The sequence below is a fragment of the Rhea pennata genome, chromosome 1, assembly GCF_028389875.1.
Source record: "Rhea pennata isolate bPtePen1 chromosome 1, bPtePen1.pri, whole genome shotgun sequence".
Taxonomy (NCBI): Eukaryota; Metazoa; Chordata; class Aves; order Rheiformes; family Rheidae; genus Rhea; species Rhea pennata.
Window position 1 is genome coordinate 133,250,183 of NC_084663.1, and position 13,832 is coordinate 133,264,014.

At 37.2% G+C, this 13,832-nt stretch overlaps 1 protein-coding gene and 1 long non-coding RNA gene across 8 annotated transcripts in view; one reads left to right on the forward strand and one right to left on the reverse strand.

Moving 5' to 3' along the window:
• The window catches only part of MAP7D2 (MAP7 domain containing 2), an 84,572-nt gene that overhangs the window by 60,344 nt on the left and 10,396 nt on the right, over positions 1–13,832 (forward strand). For 3 of the 6 annotated variants that reach the window (XM_062600644.1, XM_062600662.1, XM_062600690.1), the window contains 5 exons: positions 210–324; positions 3,305–3,415; positions 4,733–4,855; positions 7,954–8,102; positions 9,231–9,358. In XM_062600644.1, coding sequence (XP_062456628.1) covers positions 210–324; positions 3,305–3,415; positions 4,733–4,855; positions 7,954–8,102; positions 9,231–9,358 — 626 coding nt within the window. The remainder of the gene's footprint in view (positions 1–209; positions 325–3,304; positions 3,416–4,732; positions 4,856–7,953; positions 8,103–9,230; positions 9,359–13,832) is intronic. The other 3 variants (XM_062600653.1, XM_062600673.1, XM_062600681.1) reach the window with 3 other exon arrangements.
• LOC134154045 (uncharacterized) lies at positions 1,483–6,490 on the reverse strand. Of its 2 annotated transcripts, none has more exons than XR_009961325.1 (2): positions 6,299–6,490; positions 1,483–3,336 (listed from the first exon to the last, which is right to left on the reverse strand). It is a non-coding gene; the product is annotated as an uncharacterized LOC134154045 (long non-coding RNA). The 2 variants fall into 2 exon arrangements; XR_009961324.1 differs by having other exon boundaries at positions 6,112–6,490.

Below are 13,832 nucleotides of genomic sequence, written 5' to 3' on the forward strand. Positions count from 1 at the left end.
TTTTCTTTTATTGCAGACAAACTCCTGTAATCATCTCATGTGGAGCAACAGGGGAACTGTTTATATTGTGTGTGTATTTTTAACCTGATTTCAGAAGAGGGGGAAAAAAAGCTCCAAAAGAACTGATTTAGGTCTGTTTCTCTCTCTCTCTCTCTCTCTCTCTTTTTTTTTTTTTTAATCTTTTCTTTTTTGGTACCAAATACAACCAGGAACGTTTAGAAGCCATGATGCGTCGCTCCCTTGAACGCAGCCAGCAACTGGAACAGAAGCAGAAACGATGGTCGTGGGGAGGAGCACTGGCTGCAGGCTCAGGAGGGAGAGATGGTAAGTGAAACAGGCTGCCTGCATTGCAGATCCCGAAGTGCAAAATGCATGAGGTTGTGAAGATAGCAAGCATGATACATATTATAGTTAGTGTGGTATTATCAGGGCTCCTGACTTGGGGTGTGAATAAGTGCTTTATAATGGTTTACCGTGTTTCCTCTTTTAATACTTTCTGGGGAGAAAGGTCACTCCTAACTTTAGGAATGCAGATCACTTTAACAGAGTAATCAGAATCTGTTTGGAGGATGACAAAATGCTAAAATTAAGATTTATGCTCTTTTCCCCTTATTGTCCTCCCCCGCATTGTCTCCCCATGCACACAGTTAGCAAATTTAATATTCACCAAAGGTCTAAGTGCTGTCCAAGCCTTGCAAAAGACCATCTATTTTTGTTTAGTATTTCTAAAACCTGATAGGAATTTCTGGATGACTGTGCAGTACCTGCAGTTTAAAATAGGTTTTTCCTCTCGCATACTTTTTTTGTTGCTCTTCTTGATTTTGTTTCAGAACAATCTTTTTATTTCATAATCAGTCATGTACAGCTTTTATATTTCAGAGATGCATGTTTTCTGTTTTGAATCATTTAACTTATTTAGATTTACCAGGTTTGACTAAACCATTGTTATAGGAAAAATTTATCCGTATTTGGGTGGTGGTGAAATACGACAGTTGCTCTCTTTTAAACAGTGTGTAAATATATTTAACTCTAAAAAGGCATACATTTTTTCATGTCGTAATTTTCATGTCTTTAAAAAGCCAGGAAAATAAATGTATTTGACATTGCACTACAATTAAGTCTTTTATACTTCAAGAAAGAAACCACTTTGTTTTTGTGATGCAGTTTATGCTTAATTCCACCTCCCCCAACTTATCCAGTAATTTCTTTCACCTCTTTTTGCTCTTGATTTCTCTGCTGTGTAGGTGAATCAGAAAATACCCCACTCCCTGTTCTAGGTTTAGCTGCCAACACCCTTCCTCCAGACCCTGTGACCTCCACTGCTCCTGCTGATTCCTTCAATGGTATTTCAGAGAATCACAGTACCATCATGTCTTAACTGTTCTAATCACTGTAATCCATCCACTGATCTCGTCCTTCCTAACCACTATTTTCTTATTATTTCAGTCTGATACAGCATTACTGTTAGAGATGTGGACCAAATGTCTGTTTAATTTCCTTTTAATTTTGCCATGGTGGAGCCGTGCATGCCTCACATTCCAACACAGTCGAGGCATTTCATGATTTTCTCACCAACTGTAGACTTCTACAACTCAGATTCTCACTTCTGTTAATTCTGTGGGTACTCTGTGTTTGTGTGTATGTGTGTATAAATATAAATATACATATATTTTATAGTCTTAATGTACATGCCCAGGTGCAGGTGCTGTTTAAAAAAAAATTCAGTTGCATAGTAACAGAAAATGCATTATGGAGAGAGTGTTTCATCAAAACAGTCCTATTTTTTCATCTTGAGGGTTTTTTACTGCAGTATTTTAAGAAAGAGCAAATCTGGTAGGTATAGCCATGCTATATTTTCAGCATACTAAAGTGGATTTTGACCATGCTTATTTGTAACAAACTCAGATAATTGACTTTGTGGTAAGCAACCATATTTCTTTTTTTTTTCTTTTCTTTTTTTTTTTTTTGGTATTGTTCAGTTATCTTTCCCCCCACCCCTTTCCTGAGAGGACTGTGAAGTAGACGAGTGCTCCAAATTTAAGACTGGATTGCGTAGATGATTTCTAATTTTGGTTGCAAATGTACTTGGCTCTTTGAAAACATAACACAGCCTGTACTTTTAAGAACTAGCTCCTTTCCTCCCCGAAAAGCAGCAGCTAGGCTTGCATATTACTCCCGCAGGATGCACAGTATCTGTTGTTCTGCACACGCTCTCCCAGAACTATTATTTTGGGCAAACGGAATCAAATTTTTGCACTGATCGTTACTTATTCACAAAGAAGAGATCTGGATGTGCAGCTCCTGCTTTGTAGCACACCAGCGTTGTACCTGCTTTATTAAAGAGGGACCATAGAGAATTATGTTGTTTGCTGTACTTACTGTAATAGATGAAGTCAAATCTGGCAGATCCCACTGAGGCTTAATGTGATGGGCAATGCTGTAACATATTTTGGGCCTGCAGAATTAGGGCCGCACATATGTCTCTAGCTGAAAGTATTTTTATCTTTGAAAGAAAGAGAATTCAAACTTAAAAGACAAAGCCTCTACGCTTTTAGCTCCCGAGCACTGTGCAGCAATCGTCATATAGTAGTATACTGTGCTTGGATAAAATTTTTCTGTTGTTCTGTTGAATAAATAGCAAAGAAGTAGGTATTGTGCTCAAGCAGGCTTTGTCAAGCAGCGTTGCAGAAGAAATAACAGCACAAAAATGAAAGTGCTTGAGGTAGTACCAGAAGCTTTTTTTCTTAAAAAAAAAAAAAAAAAAGAAAAAAATCTCAAGCACAGAAAGGTAAAGCCAAATGGCTGGTGTCAAAACAGTCATTGTAAGGGTGATTTCTCATCATGCAGATATAAGAGTGTCGTGTGATTTTTGTGCTAGAGTAATGTCCGAGACCCACCCGAGCTCTTCCGGACCGAAAGTGAGGGGAGGGGGAGCAGAGGTGAGGAGCTGAGAGTTGTCATGTATGCAATTCATCATTTTCTTTAGGTAGCTTTCTGCCTGTGCCGCTGTCGTCTATCTTCTATCAGAATGGCTTCGTTCAGACCTGATAGGCAGCTGTTTGCCTGTGGCACTCTAGAACGTGGGCTACAGTGACACAGAGGTGTTAAACTCACGAGCAGCCACGTTGCGTACCAAAGCGTAGCTCAGAGCCTGCTGGTCCTTCAGCGGCCGGAGCAAGCTTGTCTCCCGGGGTCTTACCCGGTGCTGCGGCCAGGGCCAGGAGTACAAAAGGCGAGGTTGATTGGGGGAGTTTTTCAACACTGTGATACGAATACAAATATCTTCCAATGCGTCTCTCTGCAGCGTGTGACAAACTTTCAGCTTCTACAATGAATCTGCCAAAGCAAATGGAGTCACCAATCAGTAAGCGCCTCTCCTCCTCCACAGCGGCAATAACACATTCCCCTGACAGAGGCAAGTGAACATGCTGGTCTCTTAGCAGCATAAACTCTCCTTCGGTGTTTAAAGCTCTTCTTCCTGTCCGTATGTCTATGTAACTGTCTTATATCAGTTATTCAAAAGAATTCAAGCGTTTGCAGGGTCGTAAGTTAACTGTTAGTGTGAAATACAATAGAATAGTATTGTAGCCTGCCTGAGAATGTGTTGTGACCTCAGGCCACGGACAAACATTGTGGTTTTTACCGTGTAATTTTCTGCTTGTGATACTTTAGCAAACAGGGTTGTAAAAATGTACTGCAGCTGCAGCAGTTTCCAAGTCTGTATGGCCATAGCCAAGTAATAAAAAGTAAAATACAATAAGATAAACAAACCAGCCCTGTGGCACAAAAATGGACACGAGACGCAGTGTTGGCAGAACTGTGTCCAAGGAGCCACCTGGGAGACTTTAATCTGGTGACCAGAGTTCTGGAGTCCTTTAATTTGATTTGAAAACCTGATCCATGAGAGGCTCAGCAAAAGATGATCATCTTGCAGGATTAGTGGTTACTAAACACTACAGAAAGGACTGAAAGAATTATGCCACTGTCAACTCTTTGCATGTCTTTGTTTTTCTGGATATCTTATTTCCTTTCTTTTTTTTTCCTCCTTTTTTTAACTCTAATGAGAAAGATATATTGACTGAAATAAGTGACAGTGAAGGTGTATTTTTAGGATGAAAAGGGAAGGTAAATTTCCTTTCATTTTTGAGTTGCTTAATGAAAACATATCTGTAGCTTTGAGGTTATTCTGAGAGGTGGCCTTATAGGTGCATGTAATAGAAACATTTATAAATGTTTCTTGCATAGTTGGTGCTTATATTTTTGGAGGCATATTGTATGAATAAAGGTTATGTAATGGGGGTGAAACTGCAAATTCTAAATGCGTTCCAGTATGACTGGCACAAAGTGAGTAGCTGCACTGTTACACCAGTGTTTCACCTTATCTGCTGGGGAACAAAGCAAACCTTTTCCATGCTGAGTCATGAAAGCAACCATTTTGCAGAATGGAACTTCTGCCTTTGTGTGGGAACAAAATGCAACACAGTCTTAACCTTACTATATTTATTGCACAGGTTTGAAGATAATTTAGGTGGTTTTGAGTGATGGAGAAACCAGAAACCTCTTTTCAGAGGAGAATTAAAATTATTTTTAAATATTTTAAATCTCAACACTTCAAGACTTTTTTTTTCATTTCATTTAATCATTTCATTGTTTTATTTCAGTTATTTTAAAGCATCATTTTGTGTTTTGTTCTTGCATTTTAAAATTTATTTTGTTTGCTCCCATCCTTCAGCTCACCGCATGCATCTTAGTCCAATGGAAAACTTTATTGTTTCTCGACTGCTGACTCCCACACAGTCTTCTTTAGCCAGAAGCAGGAGTACATTAATGCTTTCTGAGCAGTACAATAATCCAGGTAAAAATGTGAATTATTCACTTTGAAACCATTAAGGTATGTTTTTGGCTGCATTTAAGTAGTTGCTTAAAGAAATGGAATGCTATGAACCAAATGAGAGTTTATACAGTAGTACAAAAACAAACAAAAAAAATCTATTAAAGAAGCTGCTCTTGATAAGTGTGTTTCGAAGTTTGGAAAAAGTGCATCACTGAGTCTTTATTGTTCTATTTCTTTTTTTTTAAAAAAAAAAAAAAACATAGCTATGAACTCTTGAATTGACAAAATCAGTAAAACCTAAACCAGTGGAAGACTGAATATATTCATTTATGAAATAGTTTGTCTTTTAGACCCTTGTGAGATACCTATCAGAGCAGAACACAAAGTCTTGATTGATTATATTAATGTTGTCACCTTTTATACTCAGGCAATATCCAGAATAAAAACTCCAGGCCACCATTTCAGCTTTAATTATTTTTATGGGGGTACCATTCTTTGCTGCTAAATCACCTTTGTCTTTATATACATATGTATAAATATCTGTAGATAGATATTGATATTTGATTTTTGTTTAGAGGAAAAACATAGAGATACTAATTGGAACATATCAGTTCCAGTAATCATTCTTCTTCAACAAGCTAAAAATTATTCAAGTGTTGCTTAAATTAAAGAAGTATTGCTCTGATCTGTAAATGGCAGTCGAAAACTCTTATTTTGCAAACATCTATCCAATTAATTTGTTTCCAGTCCTGCTAATACTTAGGCAAGTGCCTAATTTTATATACCTACTACTTGAGTTGTCCTGGTTTTAAAGTTATACCTGCTCATAAGTGTTTGCAGAAGGGACTGAAGTTTGACAGCCTTTATGCACTTTTATTCAAAACACAAAGAAAAACAAATCAAAAAAAAAAAAAACCCAAACAAAACAAAAACCCGCCTTTCTGCAAAAGGAATTTTTTTGTTTGTTTGTTTTTAAGGACAGAAGTGGTTAAAATGTAAAGGGTTGGTTATCTTGTGATCAGTACTGTCATGTGGCCTAGTTGAAGTATGCTCAAGTTTTTTATCTGTGCTCTTAATGCCAAGATATTTAAAAGTGAGTTACAAAGTAAATATCCTTTCTTTTGCACATTGCTTCCTAGTTGCAGTGTATAAAGACACTGGTATTAACTGGCTCTGAAATTATTTTATTTGTTTCTACATTAAAATTAACATCTGTTGGAAGCCAAACTGTTGTCCTAACAGTACTTTGCACGTAAGAAAATACCCAGTTTACTTACTGTTCAGGGAGCAGCTGCTGGTAAAGCCAACTCTGAATTAGATCAGATTATTCTGCTGAAAATGTTAAGGTGAATTGGCAGGACTACCTACAGATGTTGTCTTCTGTGTTGTCTTTGATGTTGAAGAGCTTAATAGGGACTCTCTTTACCTTTCTCCACTCATGTGCTTGCAAAGTCTCAGTCTCACCTCTGTCATCATCGCAGGACCTTTAAAGCAGCGTGCCGGCATGTCTCTCAAGGCTGCAGTTTGCCTGCAGTTCTCCCTTCCCCTCGGCTGAAGCAGCGCTGGTTCTGGGAACACTCTCTGAACCAGCACCCTCTTGTCATTCCCTGGCTCAGGTTGCAAACATCATCCATACTCAGAACAGCTGCCAACACTCTTGCCAGTAACTGCCTGCAAAGGGCTGAGGGAGGATCCTCTATTTATAGTGTAAAGGGCATTTTCCCCTCTGTTCTTTCACGTGCTTTGTGAGGGGTAAAAACATAACACTTGTTGAAGAGTACTTTTTGTTCTCAGGCAGTGACTTAATTCTGGGTTGGCGCAGTGGCCTTTTAACATCTCTCAGTAGAAGTGGCTTCCTGAACAGGGACTGGGGTCCTTCCTTTTTTATAAGCACCTGCTGTGCATCATGTTTGGGCAAAACTTGCTCTCCTGCATTTTCTGCAAGCTTGGAAACGAAGGTCTTCAGTTTAAGACTCTTCCTCTAAAGCAATGCGTTGTTAACATCACTCAGTCAACATACCAAGGCAAGCAATAGTTTCTGGAAATTTATGATTCAGAGTTTTTTTATAGTTGAAGTAAAAGTGCATATTTTATTTAGGAACGAAAACTTTAAAAGTTTTTCTTCATATTCAGAGCATTTTTGCCAAGTTGCTGGCAAGCGAGAGAAACGTAGCTTCAGTTAAACTTGGAAAGCATGCAAAAAGGCATCATGAGTAATTTTATGGTACTGTCTCCAGTTAAAAAAAAAAAGGAATTTTTTTTTCTCTGAATTTGAACATAGTAGTTTTCCACAGTTGGCATTCTTGACTTCAGTTGAATAAAACAGAAATGGAAACACACAGTGTCACTATGCTTGTAATTAGTCCCTGTTTTGTTAATAAAGTATATGCCCTGTTAATTGTATTTAATATGTTTTTAAAAGTTTCATCTTGGGAGGCAATATGAACAAAAAAGAGGAATAAATATCCCATTTTAAAATGTCCCATTCATATGGTAAATGAAAAGCAAATGTCCAAAAAGAGGTGCTCTGTAAACTGCAGTGTCACACTCAAACTGATGTCATCTATTAATAACAATAACTGAAATAACTACAACAGCATTTAGTTTAGGACTGTTTTTAAAGTTTTTTTAAGCATTATTATGCAAACTACTCAAGGTGTTTAGGAGCCTTTTGCCATGTTTAGGCATTTTAGAAAATTCCTTCCTATTTCCTCACCCTTCATGTTTCAGAATATTTGTTCAAAAGCAATCCAACTAGAATTATTTGTTTACTTTTTTTTTTAACTCTATGCAAAGGAAGCTGATGTTTTCAGAATAGAAAAAATCACAGTCATAATTAAGTAATTCAAAAGATATATGGGTAAGAGAGTGGTACCTTAGATATAAAAATAAAAATTTTATAAAATATGTTAATTTCAGTTGAGGCATTTTTAGTTAATTTGGGATCATGTCGAGTATGTGTTACATAATGTGAGTTTAATAAAGTGCTTTTAAAAAAACTTTGAAAATGACCTTTGTGATGTTGAGCATTATAACAGAAAAGTATGCTGTTTTCTCCTCTCCCTTACTTCTCTGTCTGTGCTCCCTTTTGCTCTTGCTATTGTACTATAACTCTTTAGTATTCCATATCTGTCCTCGTGTAGCACCAGCTAGTCCTCTTAAATCTCCCTACAAGCCTTCCCCCACACGAAGCACAGACAGAAAGAAGGCAACTTCACCCTCCACTTCTGATGCCATGAAAGGGGCGACTGCAGCTGAAGTCACTCAGGTGAGTGAGGAATGTTTTTGGATTTCCCTTCTGGATAAGCTGGTGTGGCTTCTGGGTTTTTTTTTTTTTTTTTTTTTTTTTTTTTTTTTTTTTTTTACTATAGATTCATAAAACTAAAGTGATACCTCTTTCGTAAGAAACAGCAGTAAGAAAATGAGTCTTACATGCCTCCGTTAGCTTCATGCTCCTGTTCAGCAAACTTTTAATATCTTCTTCTTTCTGGGAATCAATCAATCAGTGTTAATCAATGATGTCTGGAATGGCAACACCTTTATTTTCAGGGAACTGACATTTCTGACACTGAAGTTTATGTTTCTGGACTTGCCTGTAACTTCTGCAAATGGAGATGACAAATGGGATGTTAGTATTGGGTATGACTATAAGCTAATCCACTCGTATTGGTTAATTAGCAAGCTTCACATATTCTGGAAAGTTGCCAAGGGTATTAGCAATGCCTCTGATTTATGCCAATTGTTTAACTCGCTCTGTATCAGCATCTTTAGATGCTGTTCACTTAGAATTTGCATTATTGATCTACTGTAGTTTCCAGAAAAGCAAAATCAAGTCATTTAGCTTGATTGGGTCTACGTAATGTAAGGTATATTTTAGAAAACTTACGCTAGTGTTGTAAAACCAGTCACATAAAGTCCTATGTCTTGTAATAGTTAATATATACAGCAGAAGGATTCACACCATCTAAATGAGGTACAACAGAAGACAAAAGCTGGGAGCTGAAGTTTTGTACAGTGTCTTCCTCAGCGTGATTCTGCAGCCTTTCATCTAGCAGCATTTATGCGAAATGCCTAGGTGTGCCACAGACCATGCCCGAGAGATGTTGCACATCAGTAGGATTTAGATAATTTTTAAAATTCCATCCCGTGCCCCCTCAGGACCTCCTGGGGAGACAGTGCTCTGTTGTGTTATTACTTATCTGCAACTTATATACCATGTCCATGCAAGACACAATTTTTTAAAAATATTTATTTAAAGTAAAAGATTATATACCCTAGTTGTAAGCTTTTCGTCTTAAATATATGTTGTACAAATCTGGTTATATGCCTTCTTGTTAATAAAACTATCAAATGTGTTTGAAGTGTTGCTTCTAACTAAAATGAACTGCTTTTCTAGACCGAGAAGATAAAGAAAGAGAAGAGACCATCAACACCTGGTTCATCATCTGGTATGGGATCTCCTCTAAGAAGGTCTGATTCTCCTGCTGCCCTGTCTAGAAGATCTGCATCACCTGCAACACCTAAGTATGCCTTTCTTATTAGTAATCTAATACATGCAGAGAAGTTCTTGTTGCCTGTAAAGAAGCTATAGATTCCTGAGGAACTTCCTTCAAAGCACTGCATGAAATACAAGTAATTTTAGTTCTTCATATAATACACCTTTAATATATAGGTGTATTATATATATGTATATACATACATATATACACACATACACACACACACACACACACACATATATATATACACAGAGAGAGATGTAGATAAATAGATGTGTGTGTTAGTAAATTGTGCTAAGAGGCACTAGAGCCACTTCTCTGCCTTTTCTCAATCTTTAGAAATTATCACTGTGCATCTACTTTTTATTTGTTAACTTCTATTAAATTTTATTTAAGATTTAATGTATTTAATTTTAAAACATGCTTACGTGCTTTTGTTTTATTTGGTTTTGAGGAAATTCTGCCTAATGTGAAGAAATACACAGAATGTGAGCATTAATTTCAACATGTAAAATATGCATTTCCTTTTGCTGACATGACTGCCTGGGTCCATAAATATGCTTACAATGCCTCATCTAAACGTGTAGTTTTAGTCTTTGTTTCTTTACAGACCTTTGTGTTTTCTTTCATACAGACTTGTGGACTGATAGCAGAGCTAGGCTTAATGGCAATTAAGTTGCTTTTCTTAATTATTTTTTGTGGACATTCCGTGTACCAGAGCTTGAAATTCGTTAGTCTAAACCAATTTGTCTTCAGCTTCGTTAGAGCAGTATACTAAGTTTGGCTCAGGTGCAGAAGTACGCTGGAATAATCATGGTCTATGGTAGTTGTCTCATTTCCTTTTTTTTTTTTTTTTTTTCTCTCCCTAAAGCTTTTTCATGAGCCCCACTCTTAGCTGTCTCCGAAATTATCTCCATTTCTCTGATTATAAATAGGATTTTTTTACTTGAACCTGACTATGTTTTGAACCACTCTTACTAACCCCTTTTTTGACAAATTTCTTCTGCTTAAAAAAACTAGCTAACATTCCTTTTCTGTTTTGGCTTTGTGTGTGTAACCCTTTATAAAGGAAGATTTAAAAAGAAAAGTTTGAGCAATAAAAATATATATTACTCTGTAAGTTGCTGGTATTTCCTGTTCAGAGTGCAGATGTTAGTGCAGTTAACTGATATAAAAGACATACCAAGAAGCTTTAACAGTTAAACAAAATCATTGGAGGGAAATGGATTGCTTACAATGGAGTATTTCATGATGGGCAGACATTGAAAAAGTTAGTATATCTCATTCTAGAGACACACTAAACAAAAAAAAAAAAAAAAAAAAGATTTTGAGAAACAAACAGATGCAGAAAAGTTTGCCTAACTTTGATTCGTAGAACTAATTTCCATGAAACAGTAGGCAAAGATTGAGACTTTTTTCCCAGGAGATACTTGTATAAGGTTTGAGAACCATTTTCTAAGAAAATGTTTTAATGTCTGTAAGGAATATAAACTATTGTGCTTAGAGGAAGAAGCAGATACCGTATGGAGGAATTAAGAGGCCTGCTGGTGGTTTATTCTGTGATTGTGAGCCATAGATAGTTATTCCTTCCCCCTCCACCCCGTCTTCGTCCAGAGGATCTAGTTCTAACCACAGCTAGAAAAGAATTACTGAGCATTTAATCTTAACATGGCCCAATTAGAACACTGTCCTTGACCTTGAGAAATACACCAGATGGATTTAAATATGTTTGTTACTGACTCCAAAAAGATTCTGCTTTCACTCTTGAAAATTCTTCTAAGAAATAATAAAAAAAAGAAACCCTGATTGGCATAATACATAAAAATACTCATTTCTTTATACAACTCAAATGACAGATGATGATCTGGCTGGTCATTGGATTTAAATGTAGGTAGTCAGGCTTTTGAAACTTTCTGTTAGATTGTCTAATCTTTCCTTTTCATTTTGAATTATCTGTAGAGCTTAAGAATATTTTGAATTCTCTTTCAGCAGCGAGCTAGAGGATGTTCAAGGTTTTGAACACATCTATAGTAATGCAGCTACCAAATAAAATAGTGATATTAAATAGAGCTATAGTGAATTTGTGTTCTTATAAATTTCTTAAAAGAGAAATGAAATTCTCTTTTTTTCTGGCTGGAAAAGATCAAAACTAAGTGTGAAAGAAAACTTCCTTTGAGAAAGAGAATAGAGCAGAAATGTGAGCGCCCGGGAGTCATATTTGATCAGAGCAATCTCAGAGAGCTTGAGAACATGGAAGTCTTTAGTGTGATTTCAGCAGAGCTTTGGTTCATAGGAATAATAGGGAGAATGGAGGAAAAAAATGCAGCATTGAAAAATGCCAGAGCTGCTGACTTCTGATTTAAAATTAGCCATCTTAGCTGCTGTAACCCATGACCTGTCACGTACCTGGCTTTTAAAGCAAGCACACTGTTCTCTGCCTTGCTGCTGATGTTCCAAATTGGATGTGACCTCTGCCTCTGTAGTGCTACATGTATTTTATTTTTTATGCTGAGCTAAAATAAGCTCAGGACTCCTCTTGCGCTGTTCCTGAGACGTGCTTCTGCAGTGTGGGTTATTGCTGTCCCTCTTTAATTAAAATAAGAGGCATTTTAATTTAAGCACCCATGGATCCTCAGACCTGATAGAGATGCAGCGCTTGTGGAAGCCATGAGAATAGCTCCTTATCAGCTGCTGTCCCCATGTCAGCACAGGGGTGTAGGTGAGATAATTACAGCTGTTAAACTTATTTTGCACCTTTGAGAGGAAGATGCTTCCTGTACATCTATATTCTTTCCAATCTAGTGACTAAGATCAGCTAACTTTCAGATACCTAAGATGCTACAATTTCTTGAATTTTAGAGTGTCTTTTTCATAGTTCTCCGATTTTCATATTTTAAGGCACAGTTCTGTGTTCCCATATTCTAACCAGGATTTCATTACTACCCCTCCATTTTCTCCAAGGCAAAAAAATAAAACACTTTTAAACATTAAAAAAAAATGTATAAAGGTACACTAGATGTTAAGCAGACCCATATGTTTATACATTTTTGTTAATGATCCCACTTTCTGTTTTCATAAGTTTGGCCTTTTCTTGTAAAAAGTGGCATCATCTAAATACTAGTAGGACCAAGGCTTTTTTCCAGTAACAATTTTGTCAGTGTTAAAAGTGCCAGATGACAAAATGTTTTTAAAAAGGTGGAAAACACTGTTCACTTGTACTTTTTACTGGCATCAAATAAATGATTTGAAAATTTCTGAATAAAGAATCTTATAACTTTTCTCTACTTTCCACTCCTTACACTATGCTGTTGTCATTCTTGCAGTAAACTGTTTTTTTCACATGCTTCTTTCTTTTAGTTGCTTTAAAACAAGTAAACCATACTTGTTCTTTCAGCAGTAAGAGCCTAAGAAAAGAATTCTGTAGGTCTAAAAGTTTAAAGCTGTATTACTTAATATATTTAGCACGTTTCTTGTCCAACAGGTAATCTGTAGAGCCTGTCTGCTCACAATCACGATACAGTGCAAGATTCATAGTTCTCATGACTAGACTCCATCCTACCAACCTCGTAAATTTAAACTGATTGTCATGTCTTTGTTAGAGAATAATTTCTTCTTTACTATTACTACAAATGACTCAGCCTTAGCTATAGGACTGTTTTGTTCCTCCTGTCACAAGTTAATTTAATAGCATTAAAAGTTAAATCAAAAGTTAAATTAAAAGCACTGCAAGAAATATGTGGTGAAGTTGGAAATGTAAAGCAAAGAGAGCAAGAAGGGACTACGCTTTGAAAAAGTGCCTGATTAACAAGCTTTGCTCAGGGCTTTGGAGAAGCATAAGAAAGGCTGTTTGCTATATTATTCACATACTTTTTATGAAATGTAGTTGAAAATGACTGTACCGATAAGGTGCAAGTGTAAGCCATACGCCTATATAAGTGGGGACATCAAAGTCTCTGTCCTCATCTTTAAGAGGGCCTGAGAATCCATCTCTATCTCAGAGAGGAGAAAACTAAAGACTGTGCTAAAAACAGACCAAACCAACCACAAACCAACCAATGTAATTCTCGTCTCCCATCGCTTCTATCTTTTACTAAAGTAAAAGATCTGGAAGTGCTGTGAATTTCCCTTTCCATACCTCCCAAAGCATGTTTCCATCAGGGAGCAGCAGCTGCAGTGGGGCGGGCAGGGACAGGGAACTCACCCACAGGGTCCCAGCCCACAGCACCCAAAAAGGTGGCCAGCACAGGTCTGGTGACAATGACTAGGGCCAGCCAAGAGGCTACGACAGCCAGGTAAGGCCATAGTAATGAGGCAGGTCTGAGGCCAAAACAGGGCATCAAGTCAGGATCAGTAAGGTCCAAGGCCAGGTGTGGGCATACCTACAATGTAGCTTAGGCAAGGACCAAGGGCGAGGGCCTGAGCTTACACGGGGCTCCTGGGCAGAGGGTGCCTGGGTTGAACCCTGGATCTGGCTGGGCCAGTGGTTTCAGCAGGCCAAG